The sequence below is a fragment of the Parus major genome, chromosome 15, assembly GCF_001522545.3.
Source record: "Parus major isolate Abel chromosome 15, Parus_major1.1, whole genome shotgun sequence".
NCBI lineage: Eukaryota > Metazoa > Chordata > Aves > Passeriformes > Paridae > Parus > Parus major.
This window is the reverse complement of record NC_031784.1, coordinates 2,132,501-2,152,244: the sequence shown is the minus strand read 5'-3', so window position 1 is coordinate 2,152,244 and position 19,744 is coordinate 2,132,501. Positions and strand designations below refer to the sequence as shown.

The 19,744-nt window shown below is 46.0% G+C and overlaps 2 protein-coding genes across 3 annotated transcripts in view; one reads left to right on the top strand and one right to left on the bottom strand.

The window, feature by feature from the left end:
- The window catches only part of DNAH10 (dynein axonemal heavy chain 10), a 49,674-nt gene extending 47,464 nt beyond the window's left edge, over nucleotides 1-2,210 (top strand). Inside the window, exons 75-77 of the mRNA XM_015644185.2 lie at nucleotides 152-332; nucleotides 1,324-1,469; nucleotides 1,900-2,210. Coding sequence (XP_015499671.1) covers nucleotides 152-332; nucleotides 1,324-1,469; nucleotides 1,900-2,046 — 474 coding nt within the window. The 3' untranslated portion in view covers nucleotides 2,047-2,210. The remainder of the gene's footprint in view (nucleotides 1-151; nucleotides 333-1,323; nucleotides 1,470-1,899) is intronic.
- Nucleotides 2,211-2,321: 111 nt separating this feature from the next.
- On the bottom strand, nucleotides 2,322-18,071 carry CCDC92 (coiled-coil domain containing 92). 2 transcript variants are annotated; one of them, XM_033518166.1, is made up of 4 exons: nucleotides 18,041-18,071; nucleotides 5,848-5,984; nucleotides 5,497-5,538; nucleotides 2,322-4,950 (listed from the first exon to the last, which is right to left on the bottom strand). In XM_033518166.1, exons 2-4 carry the CDS (start codon nucleotides 5,975-5,977, stop codon nucleotides 4,175-4,177), a joined length of 948 nt encoding a protein of 315 aa, XP_033374057.1. In that variant the 5' UTR covers nucleotides 5,978-5,984; nucleotides 18,041-18,071; the 3' UTR covers nucleotides 2,322-4,174. The 2 variants fall into 2 exon arrangements, with proteins under 2 accessions (XP_033374057.1, XP_015499675.1); XM_015644189.2 differs by lacking the exon at nucleotides 18,041-18,071 and adding an exon at nucleotides 16,366-16,466.
- Between the last annotated feature and the right edge of the window lie 1,673 nt (nucleotides 18,072-19,744).

Here is a 19,744-nt window from a genome sequence, read left to right as displayed (position 1 = left end):
CTGTGCAGGCTGGTGCAGAAACCAGTGAACACTCCAGGTAAGTTCTGGAAGCAGTGCCATTGTTGCATAACTGTGGATGCGAGGCAGACTCACCCCAGCTCCTCACTAAGGGCAGTGTAAGGTGAGTACCAGGTGCTGTCTGTGGCTGCAGGTCAACGAGGGTGAGCCTGAGGTGATGTGGCTGTCGGGCCTGCACATTCCTGAGTCCTACCTGACTGCTCTTGTTCAAGCCACCTGCAGGAAAAACAGGTGGCCCCTGGATCACTCCACCCTCTACACAGAGGTAACCAAGTACAGGAAAGCAGAAGATATCACTGAAGCATCTGCTCAGGGTAGGTGTTTTCATAATTGCTTAGCAAAAATAATAAAGCAGAGAGAGGGTGAGAGAAAGAAATTGCTTGGCACACTAAATTACTTTGGTTAAACCTTGGCAGCCATTTGCCCTGGATTTGCATTTCACAGTCCTGATGATTTCCAGCTGGGAAGTAGCTGGGTTCTGGTCCCTGCAGAGCTCCTGTGTGTGCATGGAGCATGCTCTTCCCACCCACAGGCAGGGATTTGAACTTACACCTCCCCCTTGCTTGCTCCCTATATATATGTATATATATATATATGTATGTATGTATATAAATATATATATGTATATAAAGACACACTGATTTCTTTATGCCTAGAACATTACCAATCCCAGCAAGCTTGTAAAAATCTATTTACATCACAAATAATTCATTGAAATGTACTTAAGAAAAAAGTACCTACAAACATGTATAATTTCTAATATAAATATCTCTTTATGAGCTCTCTAAGACTAGCACTGCTCTAATAACTAAATAAAACAAGCTGGGTACAGGGAACAGGTACTCAGAGCTGAGCAAGTCTCTGAGTACCAGCTCTGATTGGGAACAGAGGAGGAAAAAAGTATCCTTCTTTTTTTTTTTTTTTTGTTAAATCTAAATGCTGTACTTAGAATTTGTACCAGAAGAACTGTCCTGACCCTTCACCTACTCTCAGTGACCCAGTGATCAGGCCCGGGGGAGTTACAAAGCTCTCTGTCACTTGGGCAACTGGAGGGCAGCAAATCACATTTATTCCTGCTACTGTTTATCATGTGTAGCACAACACAGACTTTAATTTGATTTCCTAATACAGCTGGATGATAAAAACAAAGCTCTCAGAAAACTGCACCCTGTGCAGCTGCAGTTTGAAATTGTGTTTGTGATGACTGTAGTGCCCAGGGACTGCAGGAACAGTTATCTTAAAAGATCTTCTAGATCTTCTCTAGCAGCTCAGTTTACCCAAACGTTGCATTTCCTGCCTTCACAGGCTGTTACGTTTCTGGTCTGTTCCTGGAAGGAGCAGACTGGGACATAGAGCAGGGCTGCCTTATCCAGAGCAAGCCCCGTGTCCCAGTGGTGGAGCTGCCCATCCTGAGGATCATTCCCATAGAAGCACACAGGCTCAGACTCCAGGTATGGCTCCTCAATTCCCTTCCTTCCACTGTCACATCTCCCCAGCTGCCAGGCCCTGCCTTGTGTTTTATCATTACCACTCACAAATGAAGCACCTGGTTTAACACTTCTCTTTACACTCTTTACCCATCACTACAGTTTTTTTCTTCTAAGGGGGTTGATGCATTTGGTGCCTCTTTTCCCTTCAGGCACTCTGGGACAGGGATCTTGTGACCCCCTTACACGTCCCCTACTCTTTCAATTATTTCCCATCCCCAGTAAATGACATAAAGGACATTTACATTTTCTGGCTATTGGCTATTTAAGACCTCTTAAAAAAAAAAGTGAACTTCTGAAGCCAGTCCTCTCTCCTTGAGGCCCTTGTTGTTTGCAGTTCCATGCAGCAGCTCAGGCACTGCTCAGTGTCCGTGCTGCCTCCGTGCTCTTGCAGAACACGCTCCGGACCCCGGTGTACACGACCTCCATGCGCCGCAATGCCATGGGCTTCGGCCTTGTCTTTGAAGCTGACCTTTACACAACAAAGCACATTTCCCACTGGGTCCTCCAAGGTGTGTGTCTCACCCTGAATGCTGAATGAGAGTCAAAAATAGGCACTATGTTCTTCCCCCAGAATACAATCCTTCAGAGGTGCAGGGAAAAAACCCCTCAACCCAGGCAGAGGTTTGTTCACGTAGGCACACCTGACTTTAGTTAGGATTAGCTTGGTTGTATTTTATTCCAAATAAACACATTTGAAGAATAGAGTGGATTTTGTAATTTGTGTTTCCTTTTGGAACAGTTCCAAGCAGGTCTGTGGCTGCAAAGAGAGAGTTAAGTTGGTCTCACACACACAAAGACTAAGGTTTGCCTGGATGGTTGTAAGAAATGTCTTTAATTGCCCAAAGCATCACTTCTGCGCTGCCTGGAAGCGGTGCCTCCCACCAGCCCCCAACAAGTGGCAGGGTAGGTCACTCATACAGCACATGACCATAAAAACATGGTGCCAACAACCAAAGTAACCGAACCAGCTGCTGGTTAATGCAACACACGTAAAAACAGTAAACCTCAGAGTAACAACCTTGCTTTAACCAACCCCTTTTGGGAGCACAGCTTTTCCCTATCCCTCCCTACCACTTGTGAAACAAATTCCTACCACAGAGCCAGCAAGGCGCGAGGCTGAGGCAGTCTGGGACTTTGGGACAGCGAGTGCCAGAGGGCGCAGAGGGCAGAGCCTCAGCCAGGATCAGCCCTGCTGGAAGGGGCATGCTGCGGGAATCGAGCGGGACCACAGCGGGAGAACAGCTCTGCCAGCTCTGCCAGGGCCTTTGCCGGGGACGCTGGTCCAAGGCTCCGGAGGGAGACACACACCAACACAGCTGCAGAAAAAGCTTACGAGGGGCAAACTACAGCTGGCGAGGGGAGGGGACAGGGCAGGCAGGGATCCTTCATCAGCTGTCACAGAGAATACACGTTCCAAATTTTTAAAGGCACATCATAAGCTTAGCAGCATTTGGGAGCCAGTGTTTCTTGCTGGTCCTACTCAGAGGCTGCAGACAAGAGTGAAGCAGAGGTGAACAGAATGTAAGAAAAATGGATGAACTCGTGCTCCTATCCCAAAACTACATACCCTCCCAGCTCCTAATATGCCTTTCTTCCCTAGAAAAAAACATAAAAAAAGAATCAAGTACTCTAACAGCTGTTGAGTCTACCTGCTACTTATTACAAAGGAATAGGGGAATCTGGTCAAGTGCAAGGCAAGTCCATCCCAATCCACAAGGACAGAAATCAAGGATGCCAGGTTCTCCTGTATGAATTGATTACATCACTTAAAACTAAATACTCACATTTTAGAAGGGCAGCTCAGGCTTCTAGGCTGGCAGCATCCAGCACTGTCTGATGATGCCCAGAGCAAGACTACGGTTTTTAGGAAACAAAAATAATCCCTTTACAAAAAAAGTGCAGATTAGAGCATAAAGAATCATTTCCATATTGGATAGCCAGTTACATTTCCTCCCTGGAAAAGGAGCTCTGAGCCAGTATGGAAGGTGCTACAAGTGCAGTGTACTGACTAGCATAAAATGTGTCGTGAAGCCATTTGATTAAAAAAAACCCAAAACAATCCCCACAAACAACCCAGTGTTCATACTCTTCCTACAAGGGTCATTAACCCTTTAAATGGTGCTTCCCCCACCCATATTTTACTTAAAGCCACAAACCAAAGTATTTAGGATTAATCAAGTAGTGCTTGCAAGGACTCTGGGGACGTCCTTAGGTCATTGAAGTGAACATACACGTGCCCAACTTTCAGTGCTGCTGCCAGGGGTTAGTGATGGCTCTGGAGTGCTCACACACACAGTGGAGACAAGAGAGCCCCTGCCAGGTCAAACATTACCAGCCAACACGTGTGGCTGCAGTGTGAGGGAGGGGTGCTCCCTCTGAGAGCGCTCACTAACACAGCCTTTGTCCACACCTGCAGTTTCACTAAATGGAGCAGCACTTGGAAGCAAGCGGTCAGGTCCCCCTGATTTGGCCACAGCATGGAGTGGTTATATACCTTGCCATATGAACACAGTCCTAGGAGGTTTCATTAGAGCAAAATGTATTAATGATGTACCCGGGAGGAGTTTGGCATGCATGGGGCATCAAAAGAAACTTCACCGCAGGTGCTATTTACCCTACAGGCTCACAGTGCATAACCAGCACAGAACAGCGCTTCCGTGGTGTACTCAGACAGTTCTGTCTGTCCCCGAGTGCTTTCTGACCACTTTGCTTCCATGGACCTGATCCACGGCCAGGGTCTCCACCTCCTGCGGCGGCTGGGCGGGCGCGGCGTGGTGGATGCGGTGAGCCACCCCAATGTGCGCCTTGTGCGGCTTCTCGCGCGCGGGGCTGTGCGATTCGCCGGGCGCGCGATCCGAAGGGATCGGCGGAATGACCAACGGCCTCTCCTTGATCAGATGCACCTCTGCCGTTTCCCTGGCCAGCAGAAAGGGCGTGGGATCGGGCATGGCATCCACGGGCTCTCGCAGCACCAGCTTCCGGCTCTCCGACCCTATTCTGTAGGCCTCTTCGAACTCGGGGTTCAGCGGTGTGGACAGGCTCTTCTTCATCCTGCGCCGCGGCGTCTCCGGCAGTTTGTCCTTGGGAGGGGAGGGTTTGTAGCTGGACAGCACGGGGCTGCCAGACGGGGTCCCCTCCGAAGTCCCGCTGGCACTCATCAGCTTCTTCTTGGCCGCGTGCAGCTGAGAGGTCAGATAGGCAATCGTGCTCGCTCTCTGCTCCAGTTCACTGGACAACATATTGAGCTTATGGCTTTTCATTTTTAACTCTTCCAAATACTTCTTTTCTCTTTCTTTAATAGTGTTTTCCAGCACCATTATCATCGCGTTCTTTTGTTCAAGTTCTTTCAACAACTCGCTATTTTCAGCTTCTTTGATTTTCAACTGAGCTTCAAGATCTTTACACTTACTTTTGAGTTCATCACTTCGTGTGCCACCACTTTCTGGAAGAACAGGAGAAGCAGAAATGTTTCAAGTTAACAACAGCCATTATGTAAAACAGTGCAATAGGGCCCCTCTTGCCATCCCCAAGAGGAATCCAAAAGACTAACTTCAGTTAATACTCATCCCACACCATCCCTGATCCAGGGGATTAACCTCAGGGAGTTATCTTATTCCTGCTCTTTACCTGTTGTTAATACATACAAAATAATTAGCATCACACATACACACATATATATTTAAATAAAAGCTTTGTGGTTAATTACAGCACCAACTCAGCTTAGTTTTAAAAATAGTCTCACTCTTCTGTCCCTAAAATTTGTGTCCTGTGTTCCCACATAGCAAGCAGGGAGCTGACTGTCTAGTGGAGTCAGCAGTTCCAGGTGCTATTCCTGGCTCTTTTGCGGATTTCTCGTGTGACCTTGGGAAAGAATTTTTGATTTATTTACTTCATAAATAACTAAGTCTGCAGAGTAGAAAAGAAAATACAAACATTGAAAAAGATTAGCAAATTGAACATAAAAAGAAAAATGCCATGTATTCCTTACCTGACGAGTCTGAACTCTTTACAGTCAGCTCATAGGTTAAATCTGAGGAAAAAAGGTGTTTATTTTTGTTAGAAAATAATCATGGAACCCAGACATCACCTGGCAAGAAAATTTACAATGACAGCTTTCAATAAATACAGAATTAACTCTTCCCACTGCCCAAAGCAAGAATAGGAGATTCTCTGCAAATCAGCAAATACGTAAAACAACTGAACTATCAGCTTTTTAAAGAACAAATGAAAAAAACGTGGCTTTGATCAGCCAGTTTGCCACGAGATACAAACTGAGGACTCTAAATCCACCCTGCTGAGGTTTCACAAGTGGGAAGCAGTCACTGTGAGGAATGGGTACCTGTGCAGCGCTGCTGCAGGCGGCGCAGCTCTGCGTGCAGCCCCTTCAGGGTGTTGGCATGTTCCCGCTGCAGGAACAGCAGGTTCTTCTGGGCACTCTGCAGCTGGTTCTCCAGGGTTGAGGTGGCCATCCTGACCCTGCCAGGGAACAGATATGGAATTGTGATGGTGAGTTACCTTGCACATACAGGGATCCTCCCTCTGCAGGCAGCATCAGCTGGAATGGCTGAATTCTACTGCTGATGCATTGACTGATGTGCGATCATCGAATGCCACAAAAGGTTCTTCTGCTTTGGAACTATTTCAATTACAAGTGCTCTGAGTTTATCAAAAGCCTAATTATACTGTAAGCTGGAGCAGGGAACTCATTTGTTTGGAGTTAACACATTTAAAGGATTAACTTCACACAGTCCAAGTCATTAATCCTCGTCTCAAGTTAAAAGTAGAGTTCTGAGCAATGGGCTACTGTGTCCCTCTTGCTCAGAGACACAGGGATTGGTAAAATCCCTGGAAAGAACAAGGAAAAAAGCATTAAAATGCAGCAGCTCTAAGGAAAAAGGCAAAGCAGGGGTCTGAGCAGAGCCAGGCTGGTGCCACTGCCATGGATGTGGCTGCCAGGGGTGCCTGAACTGAGATGTGGGCACTGGAACCAGCACAAGGGAAGCTCTGGCTGCTCTTGGGTTTCCTCAACACCAGGCTAAATATCACAGAACAAGACAAGGACAATGCTTCACTCAAAGAGAAAACAAACAGATTTTTCTTGCTCAGGTTACGAGTACATGGAAACCTGTTACACTGCTGGATTTCCCTTACAGAACAGCCTTGTAAAAGTAGGCCTTGGCTACTTTTACTTGGCTTTGGAATGGAGTCTTATGGCAAGATATTTTTTCTACCAGTTTAAAATTGGTAGTGCATAAGCTCAGAGCAAGTGACACACTTTTGTTATTCCTAAACATATCACAGCCCTGTGTTTAATTTTATATTTTATTCCCCAAAAGAACACCAGACTTGGTACTCCTACATCTTGGTGATGCATTAGGCACCTGGGGATGTGGTGTAGAAATCACACACACACAGAGCCCTCCTGATTTTATCAGTGACCTGACCCGACTTCATCTTCTACTGACTTATCCCTACAGAAAGAAACATTTGATTGTAAAAAAATAAAATGAAGGTGTGAAAGAAATCTGCTTCTGTGCAGGAGCCCAACAGCCTGGTTACCTTGTAACAGAGATCAAGGATTAAGTTCAGTGCCCAAGAATGTGGGTAACGGTGCCAACTGTGCTTTGTGGAGTGAATGGGTCATTTTACAATTACCATCGTTAGCAAACAAGCAAAAATTATGGACCGAACACATTCTAAAAAGAGATTTCCAGGGTGGTTAAACAAATTTTGCAAGACCCCATCACTGCCACACTGGTGGTCCCTCACAGCCACAGTGCTGGAGGGCTGTTGGAAGGGGCACTACACAGGCACAGCAATTACTGTGGGGCACCATGAATTCTGAGGAGTGAGGATATTTAAGTTGTGATACATTTGCAAAGTGACATCCTCTGGCTTGCAAAGCTGACATCAGACAGACAGGAGCTTTACCGAATCATCCCATTTCTTCAGTGTTCATCCTACTCTGATCAACTGAGCATGACAACAGGATAAAGCCACAGCTGGAGCTCTGACTGTGCAGGACACCAAGGCTCAGAAGGGATTCTTAATCGAGGAATGTATTTTCCAAAAGAAACCCTAAGCTGTGATAGGAGTAGGTGAAAGAACAGCCTCCACACAATAGCCCAGAGCTTGTGTTCTCACAATGGGTATTAATGGTGGCTTTTCACCTGTAACCATAACCTGAACAGGAAAATACTTGCCTGAATAGGAAAATATTTCATCACCAGCAACAGACAGTAAGTGTTCATAGCTCAGTTCTTGCAAATAAACACGTTCATTAAAAACTAGTTTCTAAATCTTCAAAAAAAAAACAACAAAACCAGAACAAGGCTCTCACTAATAATGTCCTCAATTGCTTTTTCACTTTGATCTTCTGCATCTGAAAGATCACACCAGGATTACCTGCTCTGAAGAAAACAAATATAATCAAAGGCAAGTGAGTGTTATAGGCTTGGGAAGAAAATAAGAACTATCAGCACCAAAGCATCATCTTCCCTGCAGCAGCAGTAAGTTAATCAGTGAGATCAATTAAATCAGCCCATGATGAGTTTTAGCTGCAGCCCCTCTGCACTAAGCAGTTTCCCACAACCCTCTGCAGCCTTTCTGTGCTTTTCCCCTCACAGCAGCCTGGTTGTCTGCTGCCCTCTCTCCTTCCCCTCAAGGGAAAGCCAACAAGGTGAAGCCACAGCCTCCATGGATGTGTGGGCAGCAGATCCAGTTCCAAACTCACTCACCCACCTGCCCAGGACTTTTTACACAGCACAGCCAGAACTGGGAGGTCTGTCCCTGAGCTCTGGGAATCAGCCAAAACCATCCACTGTCAAACCAGGAAAAGGGAAAGTGACAGTCACTATACAAACATAGATTTGCTATGTCCCATAGTCCTGGGATTGCACTAAGCCGATTTCATCTCAGGCTCTCTGAAACAGGAAGGTCAAAAACCACAAAAGAAACAGCAAATGCAGAAGTCAGTGGTGCCCTTTAAAGCACAGAGCAATCTCCACCTCCCACCATGGAAACTGGTGGGACAAGCTCCCAAATCCACCAGGTTCTGGCTGGATGCTGGCAGATAAATGACACCAGTGCTGGGAAGAACACTGTGACTGCATACACAGCACAAAGTTATGTCACTATGGTTTTTCCCTCTTCCCCATTGTCTCCAAACCAAAAAAAAAAAGTTTGCTATGTTCTTACACAGACAGAACTGTGCAATGCAGAGCTTGGCAACGTCCCCTGGGAACGCACGTGGCATTTGGGAAGGGTGACACTAAAGGGACACTGCAGTGCCCAGGGGTGATGGTGAGGGTGACACAGCTCCTCTCTGGCAGCAGGACTGGCCCTAAACACCAAGTGTTCAACCTGTCAGCAACAGAGGCTTTGGGTGGATTGTGCAATGCATTCCACCCTTCAGACATCCACAATTTCTCATTTCTCAGGACCACCATCCCACCAAATGTTTCTATATAGCTCAGAGATTGAGCCTCAACTCCTCCAAACAATGGATTCACAATTTCTCTTGAATATAACCAAGGAGGAACAAATGGAATTAATCAAACAGAATTCCCTTGGGAACATTAAATACAACACTTTAATCATGATGGCACCTACCTAAGCCATCATCTTCCAGAGAAGATAACTTCAACTATCATTCCTGTAAGCTCACCTTAAAAAAAAATTGTTTGTCTCCTTACAAGTGTTATGTTCTCTTCAAAAGGGAATACACAAAATCTTATATGGAAAAGGAAAAAATATTAAACAGGAGCTTTCAAAATGCAACTTCATCACATACTCACCATAAACAGTCACTAACATTTTAACAGCCACATCTTGCCTTGCAGAGGATGAAGGCTCCAGGCCTTTTTGGATCTTAAGCATTTGGAAAGAGTTCAAAATGTTTCAAGGCAATGAGCATCTGGCTGTGTATCAGATGCCTTTGCACAAAATCAGAGCATCTCTATACCCCACTGCAAGATAGGAGGAGGGAGATGCTAATCTCTGACCTTAGACACAAATCCAAAAGATGGAACAAAGCCCAAACAACAGTGATTTAATATTTTCATTCCTGTTTGGAATCCACTAAACAGAACACAATAACCTCCTTTTACGTGGATGGGGTGACCATCACCTGAGAAGCTGTTTTAGCTCCCTGCCAACTCATAGCCTTGAAATATGTATGGGCAGACTTTTTCCTCTCAATTGCTCACTGGCCAGCGCTCCATCAAAATGTAAAAAAAGCTGCCACAATGTCATTTGTTTGCTGTACAAAATACAATTTCAAGAACTAAGTAAGGACAGAAGATACCTCTTGTAAGAACCTCCAAAGTGTTAGCCAGACCCCATTTTAAAGATTGTCACTGAACTGACCAAACTCATCTAAACACTGCCTTAATGCTGAAATTACTGACAGTCACTTTGTTGCTCTGCTTAGATCAGCTCTCCATCTCTGAGACACAATGCCACTCCCTAAGTGTTTGCTCAGCTCCTTTCAAAGGACACAAAGGAGACCCTGCAGCCTCCACAGCCAACCCAAGGGCTTTGCCCTCTTTCTGCTTGAACATTTGTTTTAAGTCCCCCACAAACTGATTCTATCACACCACTACACCTCTACTAAAGCAGATCCAGCAATAACAGCTCAGTGACAAACTGTTCCAGTTTCAGATTCTTGCTCACCCATCGTTCATCAGAGTAAGCCAGTTCAACCAGTCCAGTGCTGCTGAAGTCAGGCTTTTCAGACAATACACTCAGCCTAAACATCCACCTCAGGACATCCCTTCCCTTCTCCAGTGCTTTCTTATCAGTAAGGAGAACCTCTTGCAGCAACACCTCTATCCTCAGCCTTCTGTGTGACAATATAGCAAATGCTTACACATCATCAGTGACCCAGTAACTTGTTCTCATAGTCTCTTCCTTTGTCTGCTTTAAACCAAGCCAAATTAGTAGTTCTTTCATAAAGACAATGGCAGGGAAGAAGGAACTGTGCCACTGTCCTCCCAGAGGAAGGACGTGATTTCGCTTTCTCAGCTCCTTTTCCATTTCTACTGCTTTTGATGCTATTTTACTCAGTGGTTTCTCTGCCTTTCCCATCATTTTCTGATCAGAGGTTGTGTAAACTCTTAACAGTTAATCTCTGAATGTCCTGCAAGCACACATTTCAGCATTTTAGTAAGAAGATGATTTTTTGTTACTCCTACAGCAGCTGGTATGGCAGCAGGAAGAATAATTGAGTGGACAGCACCCTGGTAGCAATGATTTAATTCTGGATGCTCAAAGGAACCAGCTGGTACTTTTGCACAGAACTCACCAACTGCCTACGTGCCTGCCTGTCTACCTGGAGTCAGGAGCACTGACTGGAATAGTTCATGTGGTGTTTTCTCTGTCCTTGAGACCACCCAATCCCAGAACTGTCACAAGGGAAGATTCAGAGGAATCAGATGTTAAAATCACTACTGCGACAGAGACTATTAGAGAACCAAACCAAATGGTCCTGCAGTGGCATTTCATAAGACACAGTTATTATCACCAATACCAGGGTATGCAAAGCTATGGCTGTACAGCTGTCAGGAACAAATAGCTTACTCTGGCAGGAAGCTTTGAAAATTACCTAATTTGAGCCTAATTAACTTTAGGGAGACAAAGAACTATTACCTAAATGACACTGACTACTTCAAAAGAACCCCTTTAGCAATGATGAAGTGACAATAAAAGCCCTCACAAACAAGACTACATCATCATGTAGAGGAACAGGTTGCTTCTCTTCTGTCCTCTAGCACATGCTCCTAAAGAATGGCTCCTCTATTTTATTCACCCCTTCATTCTGAGGATAAACCACTTTGTTATTTTAATACAACCTCTAGCAGAGCCACAGAATGCAAACTGCACCCCAATCACAACCAGGCAGTCACAATACTGCAAAGACACGTCAGTCTTTCTAGAAAACCAAGTTCTTTTGTCAGAAGAATGACAAGAAAATTAATATTCAATTCTCCCAGACTAACACAATATCAATGTTACACATAAACCTGAGCCTCATTCTATTTTTTCCCAAAGTCATTAAGAAAGTTCTCCAGCTTCAGTTAAAGCTGAATCAGGACTTTAGTTAGTAAGGTTGAGCTGTGGGTGGTTTTTGGTACAAGGATCAGTTACGTATAACTCCAAATTCATGCTTAGAAATCACACTATACTACAGAATAGTCATGGGGTTTTTTCACAGATTACATACTCATGAACACTGCATACCCTCTTTTAATTTTGTCCTCTATGATCGAGAATGTGTGAATTGCATCAGAAATAAAAGAAAATATATTTGTGCAATATAAAAATTTGCCCTTTCTGAAGCCTGCTGAAACATGAACTGAAAGAATTACTAAGCTGGTTTCACGTAACCAACTTGGCTTTTGGGTCTTTTCCTGCTCTCAAACTCAACAAAAACCCATCACCACACAGACATTTCACTGTCCAGCCCAGACATGACTTTGTCTCACCCATCCCACTCACATACACCGAGCAAGAACTTAGTGCTGCATTCCTGAAATGCTCCAGAATCACCTTCCTGGTCATTCAGTGAACCAGGTCAGGGAACTGGTGCAGCTGAAAAAACAAACCCGTTTTCCCACTGACTGTTTTCAAGTGGTGGGTTCACTTTGCAGCGCTGTAGATGCCTGGGGAAGGTGAAAAAAAGGAAAAATAAAAAATAGAATCTGTAAGCAGGTCAGGGGGGTGGTACAGGCAGAACTGTTTCCTGCAGCAGCACCAGCTCCAGGCACTCACTTGAGCTCCTACTGCATGAGCTGCAGAAATGATCATTTTCAGAGGTTACCAGGAATATTTGTGAAACATGGAAGAAGGCACTGAAGCCTTACAGCAAGTTAAATAAATCTGTCCTGAGAGATAATTTACAGAGAGCAGCTATTATAAAGCAACTCTACAGAACTGCACAACTATTTCCAGACAAGTGTAACAGGCTGAGGAGATGCTTTTCTCTAATGCACTCTGTGATGCTGTTTCATAAGGTATCGATTTTTATTATTTTAGAACAGCAATTACAATCAAACACACAAAAATTGGTCTCCTCTTTGCTAAAGCTTTTGAGAGCTGCTGATGAAGGAAATCTGGTAGTGGTGATGACCTATGTCTGAGTCCTTTCTTAAGCAAGATTTTTTTGGTGTTAAATAGGATGTCAAAACAAACAGAGGTGCTTTGTTCCTTCCCTTACATAACCCAGGTATCTCAAACTGAGACTGTACAGCTACACAGCTTAAATCAAGCTTTCCTGAGGCTAGAAAGGAAACAAGCAGACACACTTCAATTACAAAGGGAACCAGCCAGTTCTGACATCATTCCCACGGCTTTTCCTTACAGATGGACTCTTCCTGACACCTCTGCTCCACAGAAATGCGATCTGCCCTGCCTTTTGTGCCCTCCCTCCGGGCACCGACTCCGATTACAGGGAGCTACTGTTCCCTGGCATTTTTTCAGCCTTTCTGGAGACAGCCAGCATTCTGTTCATGGAGAAGCCATGACATTTAACAGTTTTCAGTCCAGCACTGTTTGTAAATAACACTGATTTTAAATTGATTGATCTCTCTCAATCGAATAATTAAAACCAACAAGCAGCAATGTATTTTCACATTTTAAATACAAACCAAAGGTTTCCTTGGAGTAAAATGAGAACAAACACGCTCCCTAATAGGAGGAAATAAATAACAATCCAAAGAAAAGCCTTTTTTCAGTGATTATTTAAAAGCACTCAAACAAACAGCTTGCAGACGTTTCAATACACTCTGAAAACATCAGTTTCAGCAATATTTTGTCATGCCTCTTATGCCTAGCAGTAAATAAATTTGTTGTTCCTATTTATAGCACCATAGTCTTTAACATCACCAGGAGAAATGAGCTGGTAGATAACTACAAAACATTATTAAACCAAATCATTCACCGCTCCCATGGAGATAGACTGACACCCATTATCACACTGCTGGACATCCTGCTTTAGAGGAAGATATTTTTTACATCATTTGAAAATGAGCACAGAGAAGAATCAGGCCCACATCCATCGATGATCCTACAGCCAGACAGGTAAAGGGGAGGCAGCAGAGGTGAGGGAAGGTGGTAACCAGGGTTAACTCTTCCAGTCAGCTCCACTCAATGAACTATTTGCCATCTTCACCTGCTCATACAAGAACAGAGGTGAGGGTTTGTCTCAGCAGAGGAAGGCAGAGCTGTGCTGATAAGGTTTGTGCCTGAACAAGGGCACCCTCCCACCTCAGCTCTGGGACTGGAGGCTGTTCCCAGGCAGGATTGGGCTCTGCCAGACCCTTCTGAGAGTGCTGAGACACAAAAGAATCACTGCAGCAGCCCCTGTCAGAGCTGTGTCTGTGCTGTGGGACTGTCACAGCCCTGTCAGGACTGTCCTTCTCCAGCACCAACATCCTTACATTTTCCTTGTGGTGCCTGTGCTTTCCAAACCAGCAATAAGAAAAAACCTGTGTCCCACACCCAGATTTTCCCCCTCCTCAAGTTACTTTGACTGCTGAATTTTTAGTAAAGTGCTGCTCAACTAAACTCATCACTTTTAGTTACTAACAGACACATATACATAAATATGCACAGGAAGTATCACTTGTCAGCAAAAAAATTTCTTCAGCATTGTAAATTTTCAGAAGAATGAAGATGTCTGTTCTCTCTATAAAATAAACTACAACTTGCTACCTTTTTTAAACCTCACTATGCAAAATAAAGTTAAACATGGACTTGAGTAAAGTGATTAATAGTAATCTTTGTACCCAATACAAAAACAATATTTCATAGTTTTGCTACTTTAATCTGCTGTTTTTTAAGTCGCAGAACAGAAATGAGATGCCTAAAAATTACACTTGTACTCCCTCTATTATGCTGTTTATAAAGTTGAAAAAATATTTTATTTTACTTTACATTATGATCCATGTTCTGCCGTAACAGCACTGGGTAGTTTGTGTTCTGCCTCCTGCAGTTAAAGGACTGACTAATGTGGTAAATCTGGATGAACAAATATATCGTCCTTAACACCTACAGCTTCTTGAAGTAGGGCACACTATGGAACAGTGGGATTTTTGTAACAAAACACATTTAAAAAAATAATTTAAAAGCCATGAAAGTATGCAGCTATATCTGAGATCTGTTGTAAATGTAAGAAATTAAATTATTGCTGTTTTACAGTTTGCAAGAACTACTGAACTGGAAGCTCCTTAGAGTACCTGGACTGGTCATGAGACCTTCTTCTAAGGGGATGAGGGAGGAAACTTTACAGATATATTAAGCAGAAGTACAAGAGCATGAAAACAAGTGATGAGCATCAGTTTAGCCAATATTCTGCCTTTCCACTTAAGCAGCTGATACTTTCCTCTATTGTGACGTTCTGATCTTTATTGTTTGACTAAAAATGACTGCTGGAGCCTCAGTAGCACCAGAAGCTTGAAAAAGCAACAATATTACAAGTCAGCCATTATCTGTGTATAAAGCACTTGCTTTAAATTGTCAAACCAAAAAGCAATGTGCAGCTTAAGAGCATAAATGTCAGTCTCCCAGAGGCTCAGTCATAATAACGCACTACAGAATTGCTTTCACTAATGAGCAAATTATATGGGAAAAGGCACGGTTTACAGTCACATCCATTTGCCTTTTGTTTTTTAATTAAGGAATATAATTGATATTGCAAAAGCTCAATACAGCTTTTTAAGGGTAAGCATCTTACCATCTACGTAAAGCCAACAAGTACCCTGGATGCTTCCTATGCACCTGCAATGCAGATCAAAACAGACAATTCCACCCCCAGGGCTGCCTCAGCTTCTGTGTTCACATTTACCTTCAGTGTCTCAGCTTTACTAAATCAATAAGGTGGGCTCAGGCGCATTCCACTGCTGTACAGGGCAGGAAGGGCCCCTCCTTCCTCCCTGCTGTCCCACCCCATGTCCTGCGTAGGGAAACTGCGTCTGGAACCATCTCCATGTCTGAAGACGCCCTGCACTTCTCTGCTGCCATATCCACAGATGACAGGCGTTCTCCTCCAAAGGAAAAACCTCCTCCTCCACTCAAAAGGTTATTCCCTAACCACTCCAAAATATACACAATCCACCCGTCCAGCCCTTTGCAGGCCCTGTGTTGCTCATGAAAAAGACACTGTTGTCACTTTGTAAAGTGGAAAGGTGCGATGCAAAAGGCGCCTGCGAAGGATGCGGGAGGATGCGGTGTAAAACCTGTCCCGGTGGGTGCGGGCGGGAGCGGCGGGAGGCGATGGGCGGTCGCTCTCCTGCTCTGGGGCACATCCCAAATAGAAACACCGACACGTCCATGCCCCCGAACCGGCACATACGGAAAGACAAGGGGGTTCCCTTCATCCCCTGTGCTCCAGTGGCGAGAAAAGGGCCCTGGATGCTCTCAGGGGCGCGCAGGAAGCGCTTTGGTCCAGCGCCAGCGCCCGGCCCGGAGCCGCCCTGCGCGCCCCCGCCGCGCTGCTCGCTGCCCCGCAACGGCCGCCCCGGCCCGGGGGGCTCCGAGCGGCCCTCGGGGGGCTCCGGCCGGCCCTCAGGGGCTGATCGCGCCCCACCGCCAGGGCATCTCCCCTCAGCCGCCGCAGGTCCCGGGGCCGCCCCGCCGCCCAAGGCGCAGCACAGCCCCGCCCGCCCCCACGGGAGGGTCCCTCGGCGGGCGGTGGGTTCGTGGGAGGCGGAAAAAGGCCTCAGCAGCGATGCCGCTACCCCGTTCCCCACCCAGCCCCGGGGGTCGCGGAGCCGCTGACGCCCCCTCAGCCGGCCCGGGGCGGGGGGCAGAGCGCGCCGCACCCCCCGCGCCTCAGCCGCCGCCCCGCCCGGCCCCTCACCTGCTCGGCCCGAGCCGGCTCCGCCGCTCGCCCCGCCCGAAGGACCGCGGGCGCCCCGCGGGGCCGGCACTGAGAGGGGCCGGCACTGAGCGGCGGCGGCACCGGCACCGGGGGCGGCGGCGCAGGCGCAGGTGCGGCTGCGGCACCGGGCCCGTCGCTCTGGCAACGCGGGGACAGCGCGGCCGCCACGGCCCCGCCCGCCCGGGGCCGCGCGCGGGGCGGGGCGAGCGCGCACGGGAGCGCGCCCGAGCGGACACGCGCACCTGGGAGAGGGACCGGGAGGAGGAGAATTGGCAGGTGTGCGGGAATGTGCATTCCCGGGAGAGGCTTGTCGTGGTTTAAGCCCAGCTGGGAATTAAGCACCACGCAACTCCTCCTTCTCTTTTCCCCCCCCCGGTGGAATGGGGAGGAGAATCAGAGGTAAAACTTGTAGGTTACGAACAGTTCAGTAACTGAAAATAAAGTGAAATAGAATAATAATGATAGATAATAATGATAATAAATAAGGAAAGGAAAAGCACCCAAAACAAATGATGCACAATTGCTCACTTCCAGCTGGCTGATGTCAGACTGGCCCTTCCCAAGCCCAGATCAGCCCCCATTCCCATAACTCCCCCATTTATGCCACTGGGCATTGTGTTCTATGCTGTGGAATTTGGCCAGCTCATGTCATCTGTGCCAGCTTTGCTCCTTCCCAGTTTCTTCTGCAAACCTCCTCACTGGCAAAGCATGATACACAAAAAAGAAAAAAAAAAAGAGTTCTTGACTTAGGATAAACAGAACTTAACAAAAACCAAAACAGTGTGTCAACACCATTCTCATTCCAAACCCAGAACACAGCACTGTACCAGCTTCTGAGAATGACCGAGCTGGAGTGAGGACAGAGGTGCACCAGGTGTGTCCGTGTGTTGGGAGCAGTGTGTGTGCACGTGTGTGTTGGTGCGAAGGATGAGAGGGGTGGAAACACATCTGTGAGCAGAAGTTGTGGTGTGTGCTCCAAAGGATCATGGCAACACGTGTGTGGATCTGTGGGGAAAACCTGCCTGGAGCCTGGGGGGTTTTGTGCTATTGGCACATGTGTGTGTGTGTGTGTGTGTGTGTTTACCCCAAGCCCACTGCAGCAGAGCCCCAGGAGAGCTGTGGGGTTGGAATTCCTGCAGCCTGTCCTGCTCTGCACTTGCACCTTCACTCTGCACTGTCATTTCTCCATTAATATATGAATAAATGTCACCTTCAGCCACCCACCAGTAGGACAGGCTCTGGCTGTACAGCCCTACATGGTTGGATATTCTCTGCATTTTCTTTGCAAATCAATGCTGAAGGTGATGGCACACAGCACAATCACTGACCTGTGATTCTACCTCTGGCAGATGCATGCAAGCATTTATAGAGGCAGTGTCTTTTCTATGTTTGCAATGGAAATAAAATACTTCATTATAAGGGGCCTCAAAACTAAGAGACAGAAACTTGGCTTTTTGAAGCAAGCAATAGAAAAAGCCAATAAAGTTTCTAGAAGTGAGAGATAAATTTCTTAGTCAAAAGATGCACTATACACAGCACAGGGAAGTATTTCACACTTTCACCAAAATCAGATTCAACATCAAGCTGCTGGCCCTACCTACCTTCAAGGTGATTCTGTTGTGTGTGAGGACACAGAGGATGAATATTTACGTACCTTGCAGCTCCTAAAGCCAGGGAAAAGGAAGCACAACATAGCCTAGAGGGAAATATTTTAAAGAAAATTCATTAGTCATTAGTCAAAGCTAAAACCAAGGAGGACCAGTTTTAAATGGGTGTTTAGCAGTGAAAAGCCTGGTACAGAGGGAGATTTAGCTCTGCCAGCAGCAGTGCAGGAAGGCCCTTCCATTTTATCTATCCAGCTTTTTATATAAAACGTGGACTCTTTATTTAGGATCCTGTTAGGTGACAATCTAGTCTGGGAAAATGATTCAGTTAGAACCTGTGCCAAAAGAGAAATGCATTTGCCATCTGAATCATCCTGGCGGGAAAAACAGAAGGATGTTAAATTCAGTATGGATCCCTAATAACTGCACAGAAATGAAGGAAAACCCCCATCTGTGTTGTTCCAAAGAAGTGCTTTTCATTAACAGGCCTTAAGATGTGACATGTATAGAGCAGAAATATGTACCTGTACTCCATGTAAGGAAACCTGTAGGAAACCAAAGGATAAAAATACTTTCATTTGGAAGTAAAACTGAAATAGACCCTGAGCATTTTTTCCACATGCCCCTGGTTTCTCTGAAATTTTCTGTTCTCAGAAGTTTCAGCCTGAAAATGTCACCCCAATTTGTCATCCTTTGAAAGGCTGCTCTGCCTCTCACCAGGTGAGCAGCACTGAGCTGCCCCAGTTTGTTCGTGTTCAAAATGGAACATGACCATGGTAATTATGTGTCATTAATATCTGCAAAATTCTTTAACAATCCTGAAGAGGGGAGTGCAGTACAATACAGTTACAGCTCAGTGACTATAACTGGAGGAAGTTCTGATCCCCATTGCTCTGAACCTCTAAACTTTGGAGATAGCCAGAAATTCAAATCCCCAATCCATCAAAATGCAAACATCAGGTTCTCAGATATGAGTATTTTGCAGTAAAATCTCACAATGTTTGTGGTCCCCCAAAATCAGAGATCACAAAAGCTTTGTCATGATGTGCAGTGGTCTGTAAAGCTTCTTTCTGGCTCTCTGCTTTCCAGGTGCCTCTCTCCTAATTTTTCTTTTGTTTTTTAAAAAAGCAGAGGTGGAAGCAGGAAGGTTTAATCACCTCTCCTGTGTCGCTGCACACGGATGTTGTTTCTCTTTGCTGTGCATCTCTAATATCAACAAGCACAGCTGGCCTGGTTTTGATTCCAGTAATGCAGATCTAAATCCAGGCACCCTCCGCCCTACAAAGCCAAAAGAGTTACTATTAATTAGATCAGCGTGGCTGAGATGAGAATCCGGGATTAGCTTCCCATTCACCCCGTGGGGAAGGGGAGCAGCACGCTGGAGTGGCTGTCCCTCACTGAGAGCACCAGCTCACAGGCTGGGGGACAAATCCCCTGCTCACAGGCTGGGGGACAAATCCCCAGCTCACAGGCTGGGGGACAAATCCCCTGCTCACAGGCTGGGGGACAAATCCCCTGCTCACAGCAGCTCCAGCCAAGGGAGGGCAAGGGGAAAGGATCGTGCAGAGCCTTTCCCAGAGCTTGGTGGGGAACAACAGCCAGGATGAAACTCAGGATAATATTGAGATCTGGTGGGTGATGTGATCCCTCTGCTGCCCGACATCCTACTGGAGGAGCATCAGTTAAAATCCTCTCTGCCTGATCCTGCTCAGCACCACCATCCAAACCAGCATTCCTCCCGCAGGGCTCCTCTT

Coding starts and splice junctions, on each gene's coding strand:
- CCDC92 (XM_033518166.1), bottom strand. CDS start 5,977: ATGGCCACCTCAACCCTGGAGAACCAGCTGCAGAGTGCCCAGAAGAAC. Junction 5,539..5,847: donor CCTGCAGCAGCGCTGCACAG/GTACCCATTCCT, acceptor TTTTTTCCTCAG/ATTTAACCTATGAGCTGACT. Junction 4,951..5,496: donor AAAGAGTTCAGACTCGTCAG/GTAAGGAATACA, acceptor CTGTTCTTCCAG/AAAGTGGTGGCACACGAAGT.